The following is a 23,345-nucleotide window of genomic DNA, read 5'->3' as shown; positions in this document are numbered from 1 at the left end:
GCAGGGTCTACATGGGCAGTTAGAGCACAACACTTTAAAGGCCTCTACAATTCACACTCTGAAAGTCCAGATGTGGCACTGTGTAGACAAGACCCAAGAAAGGCTGAATATAAAGCTGATGCTGGCTCAAACGCACAGTGAGCCGTAGCCATCTGTTTTTTGCAGGATCTATGCTTTCCAAAGTTTCACTTACACACATTTACAGACGTTTACAGGAAACATAAGTGAAATTAATGTTTCATTATTTTGTGGAGTTGTCAGAATCCATTCAAGGTGGAGTCTGAACCAGGAATTCTTGGATCTCAGACTGGTACCCCTAATTTTTTGAAAGAAAGGAAAATTTCAGTCAGAGGGGGTTGTATAAGCAGCTTATTTGATAGTAAAGTTTGTCATTAATAGAGAAAATCATCCCTATGCAAAGGATCTGCACTGTGAACCATTTAAACTCTATTTTGAGGGATTAAGTCGACTCCATACATTGCTGATGAGACTGCTGATGCCATAGCCCTGGCTGCTGATTTTGCCGCATCCAGAGCTGCCTGGAGGAAGGTCCTAGCCACTGTCTTGCTTTCCTCTAGAATTGCTGTGAACTCCCGCCTTGTCTCCTGTGGCAGGGAGTCCTTAAATTTAGCCATCAAGTCCCACATCTTAAAAATCATACTTCCCCAGACGAGCCAGGTGGTTAGAGATATGTAACTGGAGGCTACTCGTCAAATAAACCTTGCATCCAAACATGTCCAGTCTCTTAGCCGCTTTATTTTCCAGGGATAGCGCTTGACTGCCCAACTTTCATGACTGGGGCATGCCATCTCTGGAGCAAAAGTCCCCCAATGACATGGACAACTATTCACACTACTCTATACACTAACACTAAGAACAAGAGACACTAACTAAAATAACTATACAATATACTACAAAAGTCCAAACCACTGGGAAAGAAGCCTTTCAAGAGCAAGAAGGATCGTTCCAAGCAAGTCACGGGTGGCATGAAGGAACAGAGAGGGTGCAGCGGCACCCCTTTTCCAGGCGCATATGCACGTGGCTCCAGGGGGTGCTAGAATTGGTCCTACAAATAACACTGAAGGAAAAATCTCTGGCAACTGTGCACACAGCACGCAAACACGTAGCATGGAATGGACACGAGCAAGCACTCCAAGAACAGTATGTGATTAGAGACTATCATAATCCATCAGCACAAGGGGGCTGAATTAAGGTTGCACAGGCAACTTTAATTTCTTAAGTTTTTTTAAAACTTTAAAATTCAAAAAACACATTACATCCTGTGGAACCATTCACCCCCAAGTGGGTCATCAGCACAGATGGGATCTTTAGATCCATAGTGTAGGCTTCTCTCATTTGAGCTAAAGAATGAACTGGAAGTTGTAGAAGGCGATCTTCTACATGGACCTGCCACAAAAGGTGTATGGAGAGACACTCTCAGTGGGTTTCACTATTTCCTAGACAGCAAAGGAATACATTTACTCAGGATTCTTGGGTTCAGATCCAGGTTCTGTAGGGCAGGGTTTCTAGTGGTTATATATCCTCCTGCCCCTATGACCTCAGCCTGTCCCTGACTCACTTTGCTCTCATGTCTCCCATCCCCAGCTCCTGTCCCTTCCCTCCTATTGTCCCACAAATTTCCCCCCACCCCAGCTCACCTATCTCTGCTTCCATCCCTCCCTCTCCCCTAATCTCCATCTTTTTCTCCCCACTGTTGCTGCCCTTGTCCCTTCAGTCCTACTAATGTGCCTCCCACCCTCTGCCTTCAACTCAGACAGCTGCCTCCTTTTCCTCCAAGCAGTCTGGATGCCAGCAGCAGGTGTATTGAGCACACAGGAGTCTCCCAACTCTCAACTGTGGCGACCACTGCTACAGCAGCCCCCAGGAGAAGCAATTGCAGGGAAAAGTCCTGTTCAGCTGCTGAAGTCCCTTGACGGAGTGTGTCAGTTGCTCTGGGGGTGACACATGTGCAGTCCAATTGGCACATAGGAGCTGAGAGGGGACTGGAGCATGCTTGGTGCAGACAGGATCGGAAGAATGTAGCTGCTAATCTAGCAAGTTTCTACTAAGCATGTGCAATCAGAGATTTTTCAAAGATTTGTACCTTAGCTGAATTTGATGGAGATGGTAAGAGCCACATCCCTGATACACAGGCTAGCCTCAAATTTCAAGTCCCTGCTCCAAAGCATGAAACTGCTAGAGGTTCTCAACAAAATGGTCATAAGAGTTTTACCCATGTTAAATAATATATTTTTCCCTTACCACATTTTGACAAACAGATTAACCATTTTAGATTAAACTAAAAAAAAGAGAGACACCAGCTGACCAGACACCCACCATGGAGAATTTCAGCCCAGTTAAAGTTGGCCAAAGTTAGACGCTCCTAAAACAATGATGGTTTTATAACTGAAAGTCACCACGTATAATATTGGAAAGGACCTTAGTGAATTGTTTACATAATTTGCAAGGCAATTATAATATAAACAATATGACAAGTTATAAAATGAAAGCGTTAACCAAAAACAACCTCTCATAATTTGAGAAGTGAGGTATCTCAGGGTTGAGATTGTTCTGGATTTTAAAATAAGTTTATGCACAGACTTTAGTTCCATGTTCTCACTTTTCCGCAAAATCCACAGCTCCCCCCTTCCCTCGGCCCAGCACTTCTCCATGGACCAAGAGCTTCCCACTTCCAAGAGCATCACACAGGCTCAAGTGACTCTCCTGCCTTGTAGCTGTTCCTCACAGCAGGAGCAGGGACAGGCAGGTCATCTTGCAAATTTTGCTGGTATCAGTGATGGCGGGAGAGTCATCCTGCAGTCTCCAGCTGTGGAACAGCTGGTCAAGCAAAAAATAAAATAAAAAAGGGGTCCTTTCTGATGGTGGGCTGTTTGTGGATAGGCCCACTTTGGTTATTGAGATCTGCAGGTATCCCTCCCCTTAGCTGGTGTGATAGGTGGAGTTGTTGTCTGCCCAGACTGGTACATAGGTAATAGAGCTCCATACTTTCTTCCAACACCAGCTTTTCTGACTCAGTGGCTGGGCAGGCACACATAAGCAGAAAGAGGGGCAGACCGCAGTGGCTATAGTATTCTCTTTCAGTGCAACAGCATTTTGGCCATAGCTCATGGGCTGCTGAAGCAGCTAACTCTAGAAGAGTATATAGTGCGCCCCATGTGCACACTGGTGAGGAAATGCAAGACGACAACTCTCCGTGCAATAGTCACCATAGTTGTGGCTATAGTTGGTACCCTTGGAGAGGGTTAAAATGGTAATAAATAAAGCCAACCTTAGCATGTGGATTTTTTTAAGGGTGTGTGTGCAGGGGCATTACAGAATTTGACTTCCATCCATGGGTAACATCAATACACACAGCCAGCCTAAGAACTGTGAGAAGGTTGAGCAAAATGATTTTATTTCACATAACGAGAATACAGGGGAAGGCAAGAGGGAAGCACCTTCAGGTTCCCTTTGCTTGCTGCAGAAATGGAGCCCAGCTGAATCTCCCTTTCTAGCTTTGCAAATAGTTTACATTTTCATATCTGTACACACTAGGAGACAAGTGTGTGTGTGTATATATATGAATGAATGAATGAAAGCTGTGATTCTTTTTTACAAGAGCTCAGTCCCCCCTTCTCTTGCTCATCACTAATTTTGGCAACACCTGATCCCTTTCTGCTGCTGGCCAAACATGGCACTTCAGAAGTCATTCCTTATTCAATGAAGAGTCTGTGCTCAGCACAGATGGGTCTTGCAGGGTGCCACATGGGTGTACACCCAGTGCTTTAGGGTTTGCTCTATGTTCTTCACTTTCACCAACACAACAGCTGGGGCAGACTATGAGAACTAATCTAATTCTTTAGTTCAGTTTTAAGACAAAGCAAGGAGGTCTCAGCTTAAGAGGTCTGCTTTGTCAAAGTGGGATTAGGGTTCACTGTATCACCTATTTTGGTATCACAATATGCTCAGTTTACAAGTAAAGAATATTTTTTCATAACTGCCATATTCACAAACACGTCTTAGCAACTCAATGCCAAGCTGGGTTCTGTCTCACCCAGGTTTGCAACATTAAGCCAGAATAGAAACCAGCGCCTATTTCTGAGCTATGTTGGTTCTCCAGGACTAAGAGCAGTAAAAACCAAGCAAAACACATACAGGTATAATTCTGAATAGACAGGCATCAGGTTTATTGAATACAATAATTATGTAGCCACTTTTCAGAGTAAACTATACTTGAAAGATATTCAGACCATACTGATGAAAACCGAGATGAAACAAAAAGAAAATAAGACTACAATCCTGGCACTTCTTCAAGCTGCCAGTGGTGTCTTCATTCCTCAATTCCTGGAAGAGAAGAAAAACAACTGTGGCACCAAATGCATGCAGAACCAAAGGAGAAACTCAACTGAGGAGCAATGAGGCTCAAAATCTAGATGTGTTGACAACATAAGGCGTCACATGACTTCAGCATGATCAACGGGGGCTAGAGAGCCCAACAGCGCAACATATCTGCAAATTCATTTCCTCCCAGAACAGAGACTGGCTGATGCTTTGGGTGCATAATACAATGACGTCTCTCATGAGAAACTTAAATAGTATGTTTATTAAAACAGACTCAAAGAAGTTGGAGAGAGGGATGACAAGGTATTACTATGTTCTAGGGTGTCATTGTGAGCCACGCAGCCCACAAAGCCCTGTTAGTGCCCTGAGAATTTCTCCTTTACATGTAGTCAGAAAGGGACTGATCTTACAACAGAGGACACAAAGCAGCACAGCACCTAAAGAATAAGAGAGATATTCCTATGGGCCATTTTTAGAATAGTTCAGCACTCTGAAGATGAACAAGCAGTCACTACATGACCTAAGTGATGGAAGCAAACTGCTTATTCAGTGAATATCTCTGGATAACAAAACCGTGACAGATTTTTCTAAAATTGAAAAACAAACAGTGTAAAGTTTTCCCAGAAGGAACCAGCAGAACATTGCAGCTGTAAGTATTTAAAAAAAGGAAACAAGGAAAAAAATTCAATCATGATCTAAGCAAGTGTTCCCACATTCCAGTATTGTTCCCGCATTCCACAAAAAAAAAAAAAAAAAACCCACCGTGCTATAGCATGTTGTACTTTTTAGCTATTCAAAACAGTGCAATAAATGTCAGTAACCCCATGTGGCTATTCTCTTATACAACTTCCCTCCCACCCAAGAATTCTACTAAATTAATGGAATGTTGCCAGGGGTTGTCCAGTTTTAGCCAAAGATACACTGGAAATTGGTTTACAGAATGAATGGGCCAGTTATCAGTGACTAGAGCAGCTGAAGGCTGTGTAAATTAACATAATTTGTCACTCTTCACAGTGTTGTCCACAGAATAAAGAGTTCTTACAGAGCATCAGCCTCCAACTTTTGGCACCTTAAAACCCACATGACCTGTAAACAAAAAACACACAGCCCCCAGTACCAATCATGTTCAAAACACAATAATACATTATAGTCATGTCAGTAGCACCAAGATGTAACTGCTAATCAACATCATCTAGAACAATCCTGTTAACATTAGCATCGTGACTGTTCAAATATTGCTATCATTGCAGAGATGTATAATGAAATTCTTGCTAACACGATGTATTTTGTAGAGCAATGCAAGACTAAAAAACCAAAATAAAAGCCCAGCACCAATAGAACAGTTGACGTGATGATCAATCCTTGTTAATCCATTGAAATTTTAATACCATAAAAGTAACTTCATTATTGGATATTACATCTTCATGGTTGACCAAGTTCAGCTCATTACATCATTTTAGTACACTTTACAGCAATCTTTATTCCACCTTTCAGAATTAGTTATGTACCTTAATAAGCTTCCAATCCACTGGCCTTTTTCCTGGAGCATATTTTATCCAGTAGCAGTACGTGTGAGGCTACAGTAAATGTGCATATGTAAAAATGAAAACAATAGTATTTGCTTGCATCCATTCAATTTATATCAACAGAATATTTCGACAGGAGAACCTCTCCTGAACTCTAAATAGGTCCGTTTACTGCTGTTTACAAGTAGGTAGTTCTAATTAGCTTTGGGTGAGCTATTTGATAAAACCAAACTTGATGATACAAGGAAATCCAAGGCAGGTTTCATTAAATAAATTTATTTGTTAAAATAATTTAACTCCAAATACAACTGCTGAGTTTGCATTGAGTTCTATGTACAATTCTTGTTTTATTTGAAACATCAAGGTTTAACAACTGACATTGTTACAAAACAATAAATTGTTGCCCTATCTATAGGTTGCCAGTTGTACTAGAGCTCAACAATTAACTGTGAAATATATTTAGTCACCTCTGGGAAACCCCAAATCAATACCGTTAAGCCTGGTTCCAAAACCCCCTGCAACCATTCTTGAGACCTGATGCACAACAATGCAGATAAAAGCCTTCTGCTGTTGTCAAACGTTTGCTTTGTCAGAGTTTCACCATTAAAGCCTAAGCAGTACTTTGATTCTACACTGGTAAAAAGAAAAACCAAACATGCACAACCCACCCCCAGCCAAATGGCTGACATCTTTAGGCAACATTCTTTATACAGGAAAGCAAATACCAGTAGTTTTCCCACAGAAAAGTGATGGCAACTGTAGCACTGGGGTTAGAGAGAGGCTAGTTACTTGTTGGCCAAACCAGAACAGAAAGTTATCAAAAGCTGCTTTTGATGCTCTAATAAAAAACCCCATGTGTAAATACTTTTGATCTGATGCTGGTTTATTTATTTTGCCTACTTTTAAAAAATGGGAGAAAACAGTTACTACCATTATCACAGCTGAAAAAAATAAAAGCTGCAACGTTTAAAAAAGCCAAAAAAAAAAACCAAACAAAAAACGCCCCCAAACCAATAAAACTTTAAAAATGCTGTCTTTGTAGAAAAGTACAAAACTCTACAAGAACAGCTAAAGAAAACATGGGTCTTTGGATCAAACCATAATATTTTAAGGCATGTTATAAAAAACTTTCACATACTATAATTGGTAGTCTGATCAGGGTACAAAGAAAGAGATGACCCAAGACCACTGACTTTCTCCAGGTGGCCACCTATCTTGAATGTGGCTCATTTAACTACCCTCTTGCTATCCTTATGCTTTCAAAAATATCTTAGCCAAATGCAACTGTCATTGATTCAAGCTCCACTATATTCACATCAGTGGAAACACAAATAGTGCACAACTACCTCCTTAGAATTATACAATAAAGAGAAGAACATTTACATTTCCCCCCGCCCAACACCCCGGAATGTTGTGTGTTGATGTGTGTTGCTTAGTCATTACAAATGTAAAATGGCAAGAAAAACATGTCTCAGAAGTATCTTTTTTACTAAAATTTTCTGTTTAGAATTTTACTTGTGCAGTTTTTCCTAAATTAAAAGCCCATCTGTTTTATGTTACAACTTAGGCCTTTCATACATATTATTTATACCACTTTATTGGTGGCACAGCCATTTTTTATATAAGATCTTAGCAGTTTGTGTATAATATTGCTCAACATGCACTCCAAACTGTAAATTGGTATCAACTGGTAAACTGTAAATTGGTAAACTGTAAATTGGTAAAATGTTTCTGAGCACTCAGGCACTAGGTCTCAAATTGACAAGCTGCCTATTTTATTATTAGATTGTATAGTTTCATTAGACCCCTCCTCCATTTAAATATTTTAGGAAGTGAAGATACCATTGATTCAAGTCTCAAATTTTGCTTACGCACACACACATGGTTAATATTAGGTGAAAAAGGTGCACCAAATGTGGAAATTAGCTGGTAGGAAAAACCTACATTACAAGGATTTAGAAAAATCTGACTAGTAGGGCCGCACATTTATCAGACTTAACATCCTTGTGTCCTCGAAAAGCTTTTCAAGGTCTAAGGGCAGTGGTGGCCAGTTCTTTTCCATCACTAATATTTCCATTAGCTGTCACCCACTGAACAAGATTAAAAATGTTACTATATTAAAAAGAAATTTTGGGAAGCTGTTTTATACTTGCGTTTTTCATTTCAAAGATTAAGAGCATTTTTAAAGCAGTTCTGCTGATGGAGGTAAATCTGTCCAAACTCCAATTACAACATTTCTAAGGGATACATACACACACCCAACACATGCACCCCTGTTTTCACTCATTTACACACAAGGAACTACACTGTTACTGCACTAGACTGAGAAACTAATAAAATGCATGGTGGTATTTAGACCACAGGCTCAGTGATATTGCATTTTGATGACCAAATTTTATCTATAAAGGTCCAGCTCAAGACAATCGTTCCAACATATAAAACTTAAACATTTTGATTGAAAACTTTTCTATACTTGATTGTAAGACTTCAGAATAGATATTTCTGTGCCATTAGTCATGCAAATGATAAATACTTCACTGCTAGGAAAACTAGAATGTCAGAGCTTGAGCACCCTTGCAAAACAAAATATTTGCTCCCACTATTTGATACCCTAATAATCAGGGCAATCTTTGAATAGTGTCAGGCAATTACACAAAAGCTTTTTCCTTTCTCACCTACAGTATAACCATAACCTATATTCCTCCTGTGAGCCAAAATGATTTCATATGGTTATTCAATTAACAAAGTGGCCAACATTAAAGCTATGAAATAGCAAACTTGATTTCCAAAGGTTAGTTAGGGATCACACGAAAAAAAAAAACTTAGCCCTTAAAGGCAAGAAAGAAATTATCTTCTTTAGCAAACTTAAAAATGCAGGATGTTCGTACTGCCCCATGAGGTTTCTGCAAAAGGGAACATCTGGATGCAACATGGCTTTGTTTTCCTTACAAGATGGTACTAGTTAATCTATTAAAGTGTTCCTTGTTAGTAAGGCTAAGCAATTTTTTTCATCACAGTTGCTTCCTCCTGGTTCAGTAAAGTGATAAAGATGTTTCCTGCTTTGTAAACAGAGGGTTTGTTTGGCTTTTTGTCTGACCAAAATCTGAAGTGATCCTCCATTCTTGAGCAGCAAAGTGGAAGATTTAAAACATTCCAATGCCATATCATGTTTTTTCACTAGCTTTTAGTTTTTCAGATCTTCTCTCTTCTTTCAAGTACTGATGCAGTGCTTTCTAGTTCACAAGATGGGATAAAGTGTAGAAATTGCATCAATTTTGGGAAAAAAGAACTATATAGGTCTTGTAGATCATATCTGTCTCTAAAACTGTCAGAAGTTCAGATGAAAACAGTATACTTGTTTGTGTAAACTTGGCCACAAGCAAAAGTGCAACTCCTGAAATTCAGTATATCGAAACTGAAAGGCTTTCCTCTCCTTTTGCGTTTATCAGTACAGAATACGCTAATTGCAAGTAATTTTTCCAGGTCTTCCCTCTAGCGATTTCAATTTTCACCACCAGGAATTTTCTAATTTATGAAATAGCTGCTGCTGTCTGACATAATGCAAATACATATAGTTCACTGAGATCACCCTGTGGATCAACTGTCTATGATGAAATTGTAGGTGCACAAGGGCGTATTGGGTGAGAAATTGTAGTTTAACCCCATTATGTTCAGAGACAGCGATTGACTTTCAATGCTCAGCTCTGATTTAAAGTTGTTACTTCACTTATGATTTATTCCAAGTGACCCACAAACCAGGAAATGAGGCAGACAGTTTTACCACTTTACAAAAATTCTGCAGATTAAGTCCAGGTTAGGTAATTTTTAATGCTATTGAATATTACATGCAGAACAGCATGGATCATCTTTGTCTGGCTGAGCTGCATAGTTCATTTGTCTAACGATTTCTGCAAAGAGCTCATCCACCATTGTTTTACTTTTAGCAGAGGTCTCCATAAAAGGACAGCCCCATTCTTCAGCCAGAGCTCTGCCTTCATTTGAAGATACTTCCCTCTCACTCTCCAGGTCCACTTTATTACCAACCAAAATTACTGGCACCTTCTCATACCTATAATTCAAAACAAAAAGAGAATTAAGTTTCCTTAAAATAGATTATGATTTTTCTCACATACAAACAGTGCATACCATGAGAAATAATTCTGTCATTCATCAAAACCTACTTTATAGTTCAAAACGCTACACAAGCTTTTGCTTTTTTCTCATGCTAGTTTATTACAGCACCTCCCTTCAGAGTTTTCTAATGAATGCTTCTTCCTCTTAATTTTCTCTCCTGTCAGGAACACTTACAACTCTAGCTCTTTTGGTGTGGAACAAAATTTCTTCCCACTCCAACACGGTCCAGATTAGGATTTGGGAGCGGCTGGAGGTTCAAGCCTCCTTCCAACTTTAATTTATTTAGGTCCACACTTTATGTCTACACAGCAAGCCTCCCAGTCCAGAAAGACAGACTCACACAAGCTGAGTTCAAGCTAGCATGGTAAAAATAGCAGTGTGGACATTATGGCTCCAGAGCAGACTCAAGCTAGTCACCCGAGTTCAAACAAAACAAAGAACACACTGTGAACGTGTTATTTAAGCTGCAAAGTCAAACACTCAAAAGTTAAAAAGAAAAGGAGTACTTGTGGCACCTTAGAGACTAACCAATTTATTTGAGCATGAGCTTTCGTGAGCTACAGCTCACTTCATCAGATGTTATACCGTGGAAACTGCAGCAGACTTTATATACACACAGAGAATATGAAACAATACCTCCTCCCACCCCACTGTCCTGCTGGTAATAAGCTATTACCAGCAGGACAGTGGGGTGGGAGGAGGTATTGTTTCATATTCTCTGTGTGTATATAAAGTCTGCTGCAGTTTCCATGGTATAACATCTGATGAAGTGAGCTGTAGCTCACGAAAGCTCATGCTCAAATAAATTGGTTAGTCTCTAAGGTGCCACAAGTACTCCTTTTCTTTTTGCGAATACAGACTAACACGGCTGTTCCTCTGAAACCACTCAAAAGTTAGGAAGTGCAAGAATAAGGTTGCACAGACTACTTTAAATTCAGCCCCCTGGTGTGAATGCATTGTGATACAGTCTTTAAACTACACAATTGCAAATTACTTTTTCCACGGGACCTCTACCACACTCAGTGGACTGAATGGATGGGCTCAATGAAAGACAGCTATTCAGTGTTTTTTACCCTCATGATTCAATGTGGGGCCCATGGTTTATTTGCTGTACAGCACCCAAACCCTGCTCTGAATACAGCATTACCCATTTCTTTGTCATCTTTTGTTATCTTTAGTTGCCTCATAAACATAAGTGAATTTATCTTCACAACTCCTTGGGTGATGAGTATTCACCTTATTTTACAGATGAGGAAACACATTCAGAGCAATTTACCTGAGGCCATACAATGATTCATTGAGAGTCAGAATTCGACAAAGAACATCCTGATTCCCAACCCTGCACTCATTCTTCAGATGACACTGCCTTACTGCCAGAGGTATTGAACATCTATAGCTCCCAATGACTTAATTATGAGTGCCTGGCACTTCTGAAAGTCAAGACAGCTGGGGCCTCATGGGGGCTGAGAAAAGAAACGCAATTGGTGGCTATGAAAAGTCTGGTTTAATTGATTTGCTCAGCATCACACAAACTCTGTAACAAAGGTAGGAACAGAATCTAGTTCTCCTGTGTTGCGTTTACCTACCTTAACTAGGCCATCCTTTCACTTCCTACATTCCCCATCTTCATTTACTACATATCTTCCCATTACTAGACTCTATATTGTATAACAGAGATCTTACAGATATCAGTCTTATACACAAATCCCTGAGCACAGGCCATCATGTAATCTAAACAAGGTTGGGTCCTGCAGAAAAACAGTCTCATCACATGATCACACTATCATAATGCATAGGCACCATGGGGCTGAATTCAGGTTGCCTATGCAAAGTAAATTCTGGTATTACTTAACTTTTGAGGACCGTTTTTCAGTGTAACAATTTTTTTTTTTCAAATTGTGAAGTTACGTACTAAAAAAAAAAAGGAACAACTGTATTATGTGCAACTAACAGCTTTGGCCATGTGCTGGGCCCAGGAAATGGTCAGGGGTAGCACAATCTTGTTCCCCCTCCCCAGGGATACACGCGTGTTCTTCAAGATTGGGAAGAGGAGAGGGTGTTCCTACCTCAAGAGGGGAATGGACATCTAGAACGGTATGCGGTATCTGGGGGTGATTGGAAGGAGCCTAGTCCGGCTCTCTTCCTCACCCTCTTGTGCGTAAGGGGCTTCTGCCCTATGTGGTGTTCCTGGCAGGTGGATGGGTTTGCTTAAGTCGAGTCTGGGGGATGAGCCTGGTCAAACTCTCCTCATCTCCACCACAGCAGCTCTAGTAGCAGGCAGGCTCCAACTGCTCCCAAGGGTCCCCAGTACTGTGCATGCTGCTGCTACAGCAGGGGGTTCAACCTTAGAATATTCAGATTTTGGCATGTTACCAAAATGATTCAGTGGGACCTAAGCCAGAAATGGGAAATGGTGATTTTCCATATCTTATAACTCAGCCAAAATTGAAACGAATTTGATGGGAGAAGCAAGAGGCACATCCCTGGTGACAGCCCCTTTCCCCTGTCAAATTTCTAAATCCTGAGGCAAATATTTGAGGGGTTCTTAAAATAAGGTTGCAAGAATCTTTTATAATGGAAACTGTTAGAGAGGCACTAATATAGGTGTTGCTGCCAGTTCCCTCTATAATAACAATGCACTGAAATGCATATTTTAGGGCAAACATTTACAGTATAATGTGATAAAGGCACAAAGATAGAGCCTTGCTTTACTAGATTAACTTTACGACCAAGGATTTTACAGAAGCAACTATGTACACGGCGAAGTCTTTGCAGAACGATATGCTAAAGCCTGTCTCAAAATGGGTGTACTCTCTATCTTGATCTTGAGAGGTACTGACAACTCCTACAGATGTTACACGATCAGGCTCTTTGTAGCCAAATCAACAGAGACATTGACACTGATTCAATTTTCACCCTATGTGGACTTTTACTTCTGTCCAGTTACATTCCCACACTCATCTAAGACAGCAAAACACTAATCTGTTCTATGGACATTGCTTTGTACTACAAACCAAACTAACATGTATGAGGAAGTAATAACGCATTACAGAATTCCAACTTGGGTAATTAAGTTCTACATAAATTCCTTCTGTAGTTCCAAATGAAAAAAGTGTTCTTGACTTCCTGTTCTTCATTGTTGGGTAACACTTCTGTGCACTGTGGAACAGTTGTTACCTCACATATGACTGCATTTCAGTTTTGCATGAAGTGATCTCGGTTTATAGTTTAAATACCAGTTCACTGAATTTTAAAGACATTTTAGGATCCTTCAAGATGAAAAATATTGTATAAAATGTATCAATGTGAGCTTATTAGGTGTGTGGCAATTCTCCAAAAAGGACCCTGTTTTTTGGAGTTTCATGTACCCATCATACACACATCCACATCATCTGAAAGCTTATTTTCTGTAAGTTTAGATGAGGTACGAGGTGGTGTGTCAAGTGGTGCCACAAGCCTGACGGTGACATTCTCATTGTTGCACATCATTTTTTGCACAGTTCCAGAAACACTAAAACATGACTATGACAACAGTTTTTGCTCTTTAATTTAATTTCAGCACCTTAATGTGGTGTTGAATTGGTCAAAGCTTAATTGGTCAAAGCTATCAAACAACAATATTTGTATTGGTTTTGCATGGGCAATATTTTTTTCCAGAAATGAAGCTGTTTAGCATGTGGCAAAAATGCCAAATATCAACATTTTACAAATACATTAATATGAGATGTTTTCACATTGCTGTATTTTCAATTGAAATTTCCTGACCAGATCAGTCTCACACTGAAGGCTGTGCACCAGGAGCAGTAGATTGTGTGCCCATAGATTGTACCACATAATAGGTAGATATAAATGTATGTGAATTCCTAATGTAAAGCTATCCGTTTGTAAGCTTTTGTACGTACAATGTAGCACCTAGCCTGCCTAGCAGAAGGTTTGAGTTTGTAATTGCCTATGCATAGTGCTCCGTGCCTGTCACGCAGGTCGTGGAAGTCACGGATTCTGTTTGATACAAATGTAGACCTAGTTTAGTACAAGTCTGTATACTTGGACAATGGAAAAATGGTGGTAGTGGCAGTGGTAACGCTAACAATATTCTGTGGGAATTTTACCTCTAAAGGGAAGTTCGAGTTTATGAAAGCATGGAGGATATGAGCCCCTTAAAGCTTACATCAAAGAGAAAAAGACTCTCCACAAGTTTGGAAAAATGCATGGTCATGAAGATCAAAAGAATGCAAAAAACCATCAACAGACACCAGTGCTGGAGAGACTTCTGTGATGCTCGCAGCAGGAGCCAGGAAAGATGAATTGGTACGAGTGGCCACTGGATTAATTTTCTACTTTAGATGATGTGTCACCAATACTCTGTCACAGGGGCTATTTTCAGAAATACACAAGCAAGCAGAATTTGGCACATATCAGAGTTGCAGAGAACCCAAGAAAGAACACAGACTCAATCTGATCAGAGAGCATCACGTTCACCTGCATCTACAGCATGCACGTCCTCCAGCAACTGGTCCATTTGCCTTGTTTGCTTGAGAAAACACACACAAAAGGAGAAACTTCATAAGAGAAACATTTGAGAGAGCAACCAATCTAAGGGAGGTGACACTTCAGAGGAACTGACACGACATGTTGTGCAGAACATCTGTGGAAGACTTGATTGCTAAGGATGCAGTTTATCAGTCAACATGCCTTTCTTCCTACTTGAGTAAAATGAAATCTTAAGGCAAAACCATCTAGATACAATGTAACAATACAGTCACCTTATGACACTGCATTTTATCAGCTGACTGAAGAGACAAAGATCTTATGTATAACAAGAAGGCTCTGCTCCTGTCCAACCTGCTACAAAAGATATAAAACCCTATTTCCCTCAGATGTAGAAACTGAAAGATATTTCAGGAGCAAATTACAATCAAGATTAGAAAAATAAATTATGGATCTGCAATTTCATTCCATGTACAGCAAGGACAAGGCAAGTCTACCATTGTTCTACGCAGCACAACAACATTAGCTGATGTTATCCAAGCTGCTAGTAATTTGAAGCAGGAACTTAAGTCATCCAAATGTTTTGTCGATGTTCTTCTGGCAAGTGAGCCAGCTTTGAAATGAACAAGTGGTTTTGTGTAATGCCGCTTCAATCCTTTGGTCTGAAATAGCCAAAAGGAGAGCCTCAGAACATTATCCAAAGCCAGGTGATGGAACTTTACAGAGGTCAGCTGCTTTTCTGCCCCAGTTGCTACAGAAGTTTGTCTTTTGGTTAATAAAGAGGCATCTAATTCAGTCAGCAATGAGTATCATCCTTTAGAAGGCATTCATTCAAAGAAGGTGACTCAATTGTGGAGTGCACAATATTTAACAGTCCCGAAATTATCACACCGCTGCACATATACCTTGCTACACCATGAATTTGGATCTCACAGTTTAATTGACATATCACACACCTTCATGGATTCTGCAACAATTATGATGAGCTGAAGAAATTCATCACTAGTGCTGCAAAAAAATAAAGTAGAAAGGCTCCAGGGAGCTGTGTTCATTCCAAATGGAACTGAACCACACATGCTGGTGGAAATCTCATCCCTGAAGGAGCTGATAAGATGGACATCAACGCAGAGACCATGGATGGAAAGAATACCTTCCATTCAATGGCCTGAACTACCACTCTAGCAGAGTCTGCAGACAGTCCAGCATCACAAGAATAATAAGACAAATTGGAAAAAAAAAGTCACTACTCTCCCTGGGCAATCAGCGTCTCTTATGCAGCGTGCAGCATTAGTAAAAACCTAGAACACATCCAGAACGGAGTCACCATTAAGAACTTGAGAAAAATCAATTATGCCTGTAGTCAAAACAAACATCCCTGCACATAACTCTGCTTGCCAAGGCAATGAAGTCTGGTAACTCATGCACTCTTGACAGAGATCATGATGAACAAGATAATGATATTGACTAGAAATGTCACCACTGGTATTACATTTCAATGATACCTGTACACATTTATTATCGTATTTTGTTTTACCCTGTAGATTGTTGTTATGATGCTTTGAGGTCACAAAGAAATCCAATTTGGCGTCTTAATTTAATGGCTCTCTGTATTAGTTCAAGAGAAATGAATGCAAATATTTCAAAGTGAGCATTTTAATGTGTGGATTGTATCAGTTTATCCCCATTGCTATGGTAATGGTACCACTTGATTGCTCCACATTCTACCTCATCTTAAAGTAGAAATAAGATTTCAAATAATTTATCAGGTGCGTGTATAGATAGGGTCCATTAAATTGACTAAATTGGTGGTGGCTGCTGCTTGCCTATGTTTTTTCCCCCTGAACCTAAAAGGTACATCCAGAGATAGAAAACACTGCCCAATGACTGAAACCATGTCTGAAAATTTTTATCCAGCTACTTTTCAGACTTTGGGTCACAGACATAACTGGCTTGTCAAAAGATGACAAGAAGTGAAATTTCTTCACAGAAGGAGACAAGAGTGACATACAGCAAGCCTGATAGTAAAGAGATTAATTTTTTTTTAAACTCTGAACATTCATTCATTGCAGACAAATCTTTTAGCTTTTCTAGAATTCAATTTTGTCCATATTTCAAAAAATATGGACTAGATGACCTCTCGAGGTCCCTTCCAGTCCTATGATTCAAAACAGAGCCAAATACATCCAACTAGCTATGCAGAAAAAAAATTCTGCATAAAAGTTCAACCCGATCTATGAACTTATAGGGCCCTAAATTAGCATTGATGGGAGTTGGACACAGGGGGGTGTCCTTGGCAGAGGACACAGGGCGTGCACAGGGATCCCCTGTTCAGATAGTTGCATAATAGTTCAAAGTGTAGCATGTGAGGTGTCTCCTGAGGGAGTATTCCCCTGTTCGTCAATCATTGTGAAACGTGTGTACAGATAAGAACATAATATTTAAGGAGATATGTATCGATACTGGAAATTAAGGCAGGTTGCCAGGAGGTGACATACCTCAGAGATGTTCCTTTCAAGCAGGAGGTAACTGACACCTATCTCCCTGTCTGGCCATTTGTGTGTTGTATGCCTCACACTGTATGCCTATTTGAATACTGGACCAGCTGCAATTGAGAGATTGCGAAAACTACAAGGGAGGAAATTTACAGGAAGAAAAACAGGATGGGGATGTCCTGTTCACGAATAAAGACAAAGGATTTGTCTAGTGTATCTTGGAGTGCAAAGACATACTGAATCCTTCACCTAGGAGGAAAACTGATAGTGCGCATATCCCATGAGAGAAGGGCCAACAGTTTCTGAGTATGTCTACAAGATAATAAAAAACCCACAGCACCAAGTCTCCGAGCCCAGGTCAGCTGACTTGGGCTCATGCTCGCAGGGTCCCTCAGCCTGGGCTCCAGCCCAAGCTGGAATGTCTACACAGCAATTTACACACCACAGCCCAAGCCCTGTGAGACTGAGCCTGCAGACTTGGGCAGCTGCAACCGTAACCTTAGTCCGGCTCAATCAATCTCCTAAAGAGCATGGGGGATTGGATGTGGGGGGAATCCAAGTCCATGGTACTAGAGCAGTCTTCACAAAACCACTGCCACTCCTGACATAGCTCTCAGCATCAGCCTGACTTCCTGGTGCCATATACAACTCATTCCCCCCTTTTCCTCAGCTAGAAGTGTCCTTTTAAACTATTCCTCCACTGGGAACATGCCAGTAGAGTAGAATCTCAGAGTTACAAACACTTCAGGAATGGAGGTTGTTTGTAACTGAACAAAACGTTATGGTTCTTTCAAAAGTTTACAACTGAACATTGAGTTAATACAGCTTTGAAACTTTACTATGCAGAAAAAAAATGCTGCTTTTAACCATCTTAATTTAAATGAAACAAGCACAAAAACAGTTTCCTTACTTTGACAAAAAAAATTAAAACTTTTAAGTAGTTTACATTTAAACACAGTATTGTACTTTGCCCCATTTTTTTGGTCTTGGATGCTGCCTGATTGTGTATTTCTGGTTTCAAGTGAGCTGTGTGTTTGACTGGTCAGTTCATAACTCTGGGGTTCATAACTCTGAAGTTCTACTGCATTGTTCTACTCCCAGCCCTGGTTCAGTGTGGGGTCTGCCCTTTTATTTAGTGCTAAATCCTAAGTCCACTGGAATTAATCCCCTGTAGGGACCGTTATGAAATTAAAAAACTAAAGTTAGCATCAGTTTGCGTAAGAAAATAATATATTTGCTAGTCAGTAGGCAAAAGCCCTAATTAGCAAATAAAGTAAGACTGAGAATAAGCTAAGACCAGAAGTAGTGTAGGAAGGCTGGATGCCTTAAAAGTAACCAATAAGGCAAAGAAAAACTGTTTTAAAAGAAACAAGCACAAACCTTTTCACTGTTCTGCTGAGAAGCAACAGTGGAGGGAGAGAAGATAAGAAAAGAAGGTCTTGGGGGAAGGAAAATATCAAGGATAAAATGCTTCAGGCTAGGTTTTTCTAGAGCGAACAGATTAACTGAAGGGTATAAAGAGAGCCATGAATCTGAAGAGTCTCTCTCAGATCCGGTCCCATCATGCTGGAGCAAACCAGGATGAGAGGACTATTCTCTGGTACCTCTGTGAGTATAACTGATCATATGCTTATGGATGTGTGCTACTCTACTGGATGTAGTCAACTGCTTATTATTTAGGCACATTTAAAGCAACTGAATAATTACCATTTGGCCTTTGGAATTAAAGAAAATGTATGGTTAGTTAACATTTGGGGGTGCCCTGTATCACTATTCATAAATAATAATTCACATATCACTTTTACATCAATGACTGTAGTGTCCATGATAATCAGCAAAGTTTTGTACCTGTAATCCTTCTTTAGCTTATTTCAGACTCTAAAGTTTATTCTTTCCTCCTGTTACTATGTGTTCCCTGTACTTTTACCAGGAGCTGTAAAGGACTACAGATATTAGCAGAGACACCGATACTATAAATAAGGTCTGCAGATAGATCTTGGTTAGGGAAAGTATCTCCATTTTAGATTTCTGCAACTTTAGTGGCAAGAATCCTATCAAAGCCTAACTAAGTAAACTAGATTACATGAGATAAGATATCTTAAGCGATTAAAAAAAATGGTAAGTTAAGTTTGTCAAACCCAAACAGAGTAGTTCATTATAAATTATGCCGCTTAGAATGCAATTTAGTAATTTAGCCTGTGCCCCTGTCTTGACTGAGGTGAACTTTGCCATAGCTTGAATATGACAGTAGACATCCATAAAAGCAAGATACTCTACTTTTAAATCCAACAAAATTTTCCTTATATTCATTTCTAACATTCTGTGGAAGGTTTTAAAATGTAAAATCCTCAAGATGGAGAGCACTGTGTGCCCTAGCCTATTTGTCCCACAGAATTCTTCAAATGAGTTCAGACCAAAAATAAGGCATATATATATTTTTTTTAATAGCGAGAGTGATTCATCATAGCAACAACTTACCATGGGTCGTGGTGGACTCTTCATCACAGCAACTTTTAAATCAAGATTGGAATAATTTTCTAAGAGATATGCACTAAGAATTATTTTTGGGAAATTCTATGGCCTGTGATGGACAGGAGGTCAGAGTAGATATTGATCACAATCGGCCCTTCTGGCTTTGGAATCTATAAACTAGCTGAATGCATCTGTACCCCTATCACTTTGGGAACTTAGGCAAAGAAAACATATTCCCCCAACTTAAAATTTTTTGTATTTTGTTAGTGTCGCAATTTTAACATTATGGGCTAGATCCTCATTGCATGTAAATCAGCATAGTTCCATTATGTTCCACTTAGCTATACAGATTTATACCAACTGAAGATGTCTCCACATTTTTAAAACACCTAGATTCCTGCATAGCTTTTAAGTGTCTTAGTTGCCCAAACCACAGAAGTTATTCTAGCTACTCAGGTAACTCCACAAAGAACAGTTGTAAAAAGACATTATGATGCTAGGTTTCAGAGGAACAGCCGTGTTAGTCTGTATTCGCAAAAAGAAAAGGAGTACTTGTGGCACCTTAGAGACTAACCAATTTATTTGAGCATGAGCTTTCGTGAGCTACAGCTCACTTCATGATGCTAGTAATTCATTCCGGTTTACCAATCAGGTGCATTTAATTTTCAACAGTCTTGGAAGCTGTTAGATTGCCTAAGAATGAAGCAATGATTCATTAAGCAATCCTCACATGGGTGTAATAAAGGAATTTTTAAGGTCATTCTATAGGTGGGTAGAACACATAGTTGTGGGAGAATTCTGCGCCACTGTGTAGGAGCAGAATTCATGTTGTCCACAGATTTCTTTGCTTCCCCACAGAAAAATGACTTCTGAGGGGAAGCAAAGGGAAGCCTCAAAAGTGGTCATTTGCCCCTCCCCAGCAGCCCAGAGCAGTCGGCAGAGACGTAAATCAGCGCAGGGGGAGAGGAGGGTGGGCATGTGAGCAAGAGAACGAGAGAGAAACTGTCCCTCTGGCCTGCTATTGTGGCATGCTAAGTGTGGAGAGGCAGGGCTTTGGGGCGTTTGGCATGAGGCAGGCTCTGCCCCTCAGACAGAACATAATGTAGCAGCCTGCCTGCTTAGTTTTCATCGTTAGTGAATTGTTCCCGTTGTTAGTGAATTCCCCCAGGAGCATAAAACAGGTAGAAAATTTTTAAGGTGCTGAGCCTTAAAAGGCTCCTTTACACTGCAAGAGTGGCGTAACTGTAAAGGAGCTTTATTGTAAATGACAGTATGGCGTATGGCGTTATGAATGCTTATGGTACTTTAGTGGAACTGGTCTGTTTTTGGACTGAAAAAATTTCCTATCAAAATGTGCTCCATGAATTGTTTGCTACTGACATTTCTGGAGATGGTCAGTTGCCAATATAAATTGTGAGTTTGATACCCCAGTCCCCACTTGCTCGTTATTTGCCTATGATGCAATATTGAGCATATGGCTGCATGTATTTGTTGACTAATAACTAGAAATGAAGGATCAAGCCTAGCTACATTACACAAAGGAGATTTGGAGATTTCCTCCAATGCTCCCCACTGCCATTCTCCATCCATTGTATTGTAGTTTAAACACAGTACCAAAATAATTAAAACTGGCTTATTATATTGTGTTATTCTGACAAATAAAATATGCAGAATTTTAGAATATTGTGAGCAGAATTTTTAATTTTTGGTGCAGAATTCCCCCAGGAGTAAAACAAGGCCTGGAGTGGATAAGTAGCTTACCCAGAGTCCCACAGCAACTCAATGGCAGAGTTATGAAGAAAATTCTGGAGTCCCCGCTCTAGGGAGTGAAGCATGCTCCAAGCAAGGGATTGGGGACAAAACTATTCCTTGCATTTTAATCCAGGCTCTAAAATGAATTCCTTATGTAGCCTAAGGAACATCATATTCTCTATGGACCTCAGTTTACCCATCTGTAAAGAGAGGCTAATAGTACTTACCTACTTCACATGATGTTGAATATTTAACATATGCAAAACAAATCTAAAGAATAAAAGCACTATACATGTATTAAGTGACGAATACACCACGCTCTTGTAAGAGCAGACCAACAGATGGAGGAGAGGATTCGATACACAGCCTCAAACAAGGAATTACTACAAACTTGGTTATTGTGTAATGGCAGCAAAGAGCTCATACATGTCTTCAGTAACAAAAAGTAGTAAAGTTACCCCTTGCAGAACTTTCAAACACTATGAATTGCATAATCTGAGATTATTTCCAGTTACCTCAGGACTGGACTCACCTCCCTAAAATTTCTCATTTTTGAGAAAATCACCCACATCTGCGATGACCTCATGTGCAACCAAAAACAAGCCAAGCACAGAACCAGAATCACCACCTTCCTTCCAAAAATTCAACCTCGTTCATACACGTCATAGAAGCACTGACTGGAATTCGAGTCACCACAAGAGACAAACTGCTGTCCTTCTTAGATAGTAAGAGAGCAGGGAATACCTAGACACTTACTAATGAATTGCTAACACCTCCTTTGACCTCTAACATTCAATTGTCTAACAACATAAATTCAGCCACTCTTCATACTGAATAAACTTACTTATATATATTTTACAAGTAGTCTATCAAAAGACACATTTACAAAGAAAAGCATGAACAGAAGTTGTGTGCGCAATGTCGTTTTATTGCTATAGAATGTTTCAAACTTGGGTGTCTAGAGTTAGGCACCAAAATAAGGATCTTGATTTTTGGAGTTGCTGAACACCAATAAATGCTGCTGAAAGCAGGCAGGCTCAGCACCTCTGAAAAATTAGGCTACTCTTTTAAATGCCTAACTTTGGGACCCAGGTTTAAAAATTAGGTCTTAAAGATCAGGAAACAATGCAAACATTTAAAAATGTTAACTGGGCAATTTTAATGTCACATTATTGTGCAATCAACTAAGTGCACAAAACTGTATTAAAGAATAGCTGCAAAGCTAGTCGCTGCCTACCAAATTTACAAGCTGCAGAAGACCACCTAAAAAGTCAGCATTTTTGTTTTTTACTTACATTTTTTAAGAAGTCTCATAAGTACATTTTTCAAATTCCTTTTAATTTTTATAGTCATGCTCACTTAGGCTCAAATGTTAGCCCATAACCTCATGAGAGCACAGAACCCACAAGAGAGGAAGGGTGGTCCAATTAATAGGGTATTAATCGAGGACACTGGAGATCTAGATTTGATTCCCTGCTTTGCCCCAGCCTTCCTGTGTGACCTACAGCAAGTCACTCGGGGCTTGTCTAAATGGGAGCCTTAGCTCACACCGAGTTGATATGCAGTATGTAAGCCACACTAAGAGCATGCAGATGGGACAGCAGTATCCTCTTTCCATTTGCATCATGTACATACAGTGGGAGCTTGGAGTGCACTAAACATTCAGCGTAACAGGTGGGTATTCCATGGTCCTTTGCTTTGCTATGTGCATTCTGTGATTTTTCTCAATGGAGTACTGTGGCAGAAGCCAGGGGAATTCTGGGATTGGAGGGGAAGGGTGTCAAACACCATCAACAAGAAAAAAATCCCAAGATTCCACTACCTCTCTATCCCATCCTTCCTCTATTTCTGGGTGGGCTAGCACCATTTTTGAATTGCTGTTGGCCAGCATTGATACAAGACTACTACGCACCCCATGCTAGCAGCTACAGATATACAGAATATTTGTGCTTTATAAGAGCTCTCAGCATTGAGTGGCTTCTGTTTCAGACTAACTGCTGCAGCAAGCAGATGTGGCCACAACAGTGGCTTCTCCAGCAGCAGCAGAGGGAGGAGTACACCACCACCAAGGAATTGTTACAATGTAAGATCTTCTCGAAGCAGCTTCATAGAATCATAGACTATCAGGGTTGGAAGGGAC

At 40.0% G+C, this 23,345-nt stretch overlaps 1 protein-coding gene across 1 annotated transcript in view; it reads right to left on the bottom strand.

The window, feature by feature from the left end:
- Positions 1 to 6,127: 6,127 nt before the first annotated feature.
- RAP2A (RAP2A, member of RAS oncogene family) overlaps positions 6,128 to 23,345 on the bottom strand; it is a 34,849-nt gene continuing 17,631 nt past the window's right edge. The window contains exon 2 of the mRNA XM_048853750.2: positions 6,128 to 9,936. Coding sequence (XP_048709707.1) covers positions 9,699 to 9,936 — 238 coding nt within the window. The 3' untranslated portion in view covers positions 6,128 to 9,698. The remainder of the gene's footprint in view (positions 9,937 to 23,345) is intronic.

The sequence above is a fragment of the Caretta caretta genome, chromosome 1, assembly GCF_965140235.1.
Source record: "Caretta caretta isolate rCarCar2 chromosome 1, rCarCar1.hap1, whole genome shotgun sequence".
In the NCBI taxonomy this organism is placed as follows: Eukaryota; Metazoa; Chordata; order Testudines; family Cheloniidae; genus Caretta; species Caretta caretta.
This window is presented reverse-complemented; position numbering and strand designations above follow the sequence as displayed.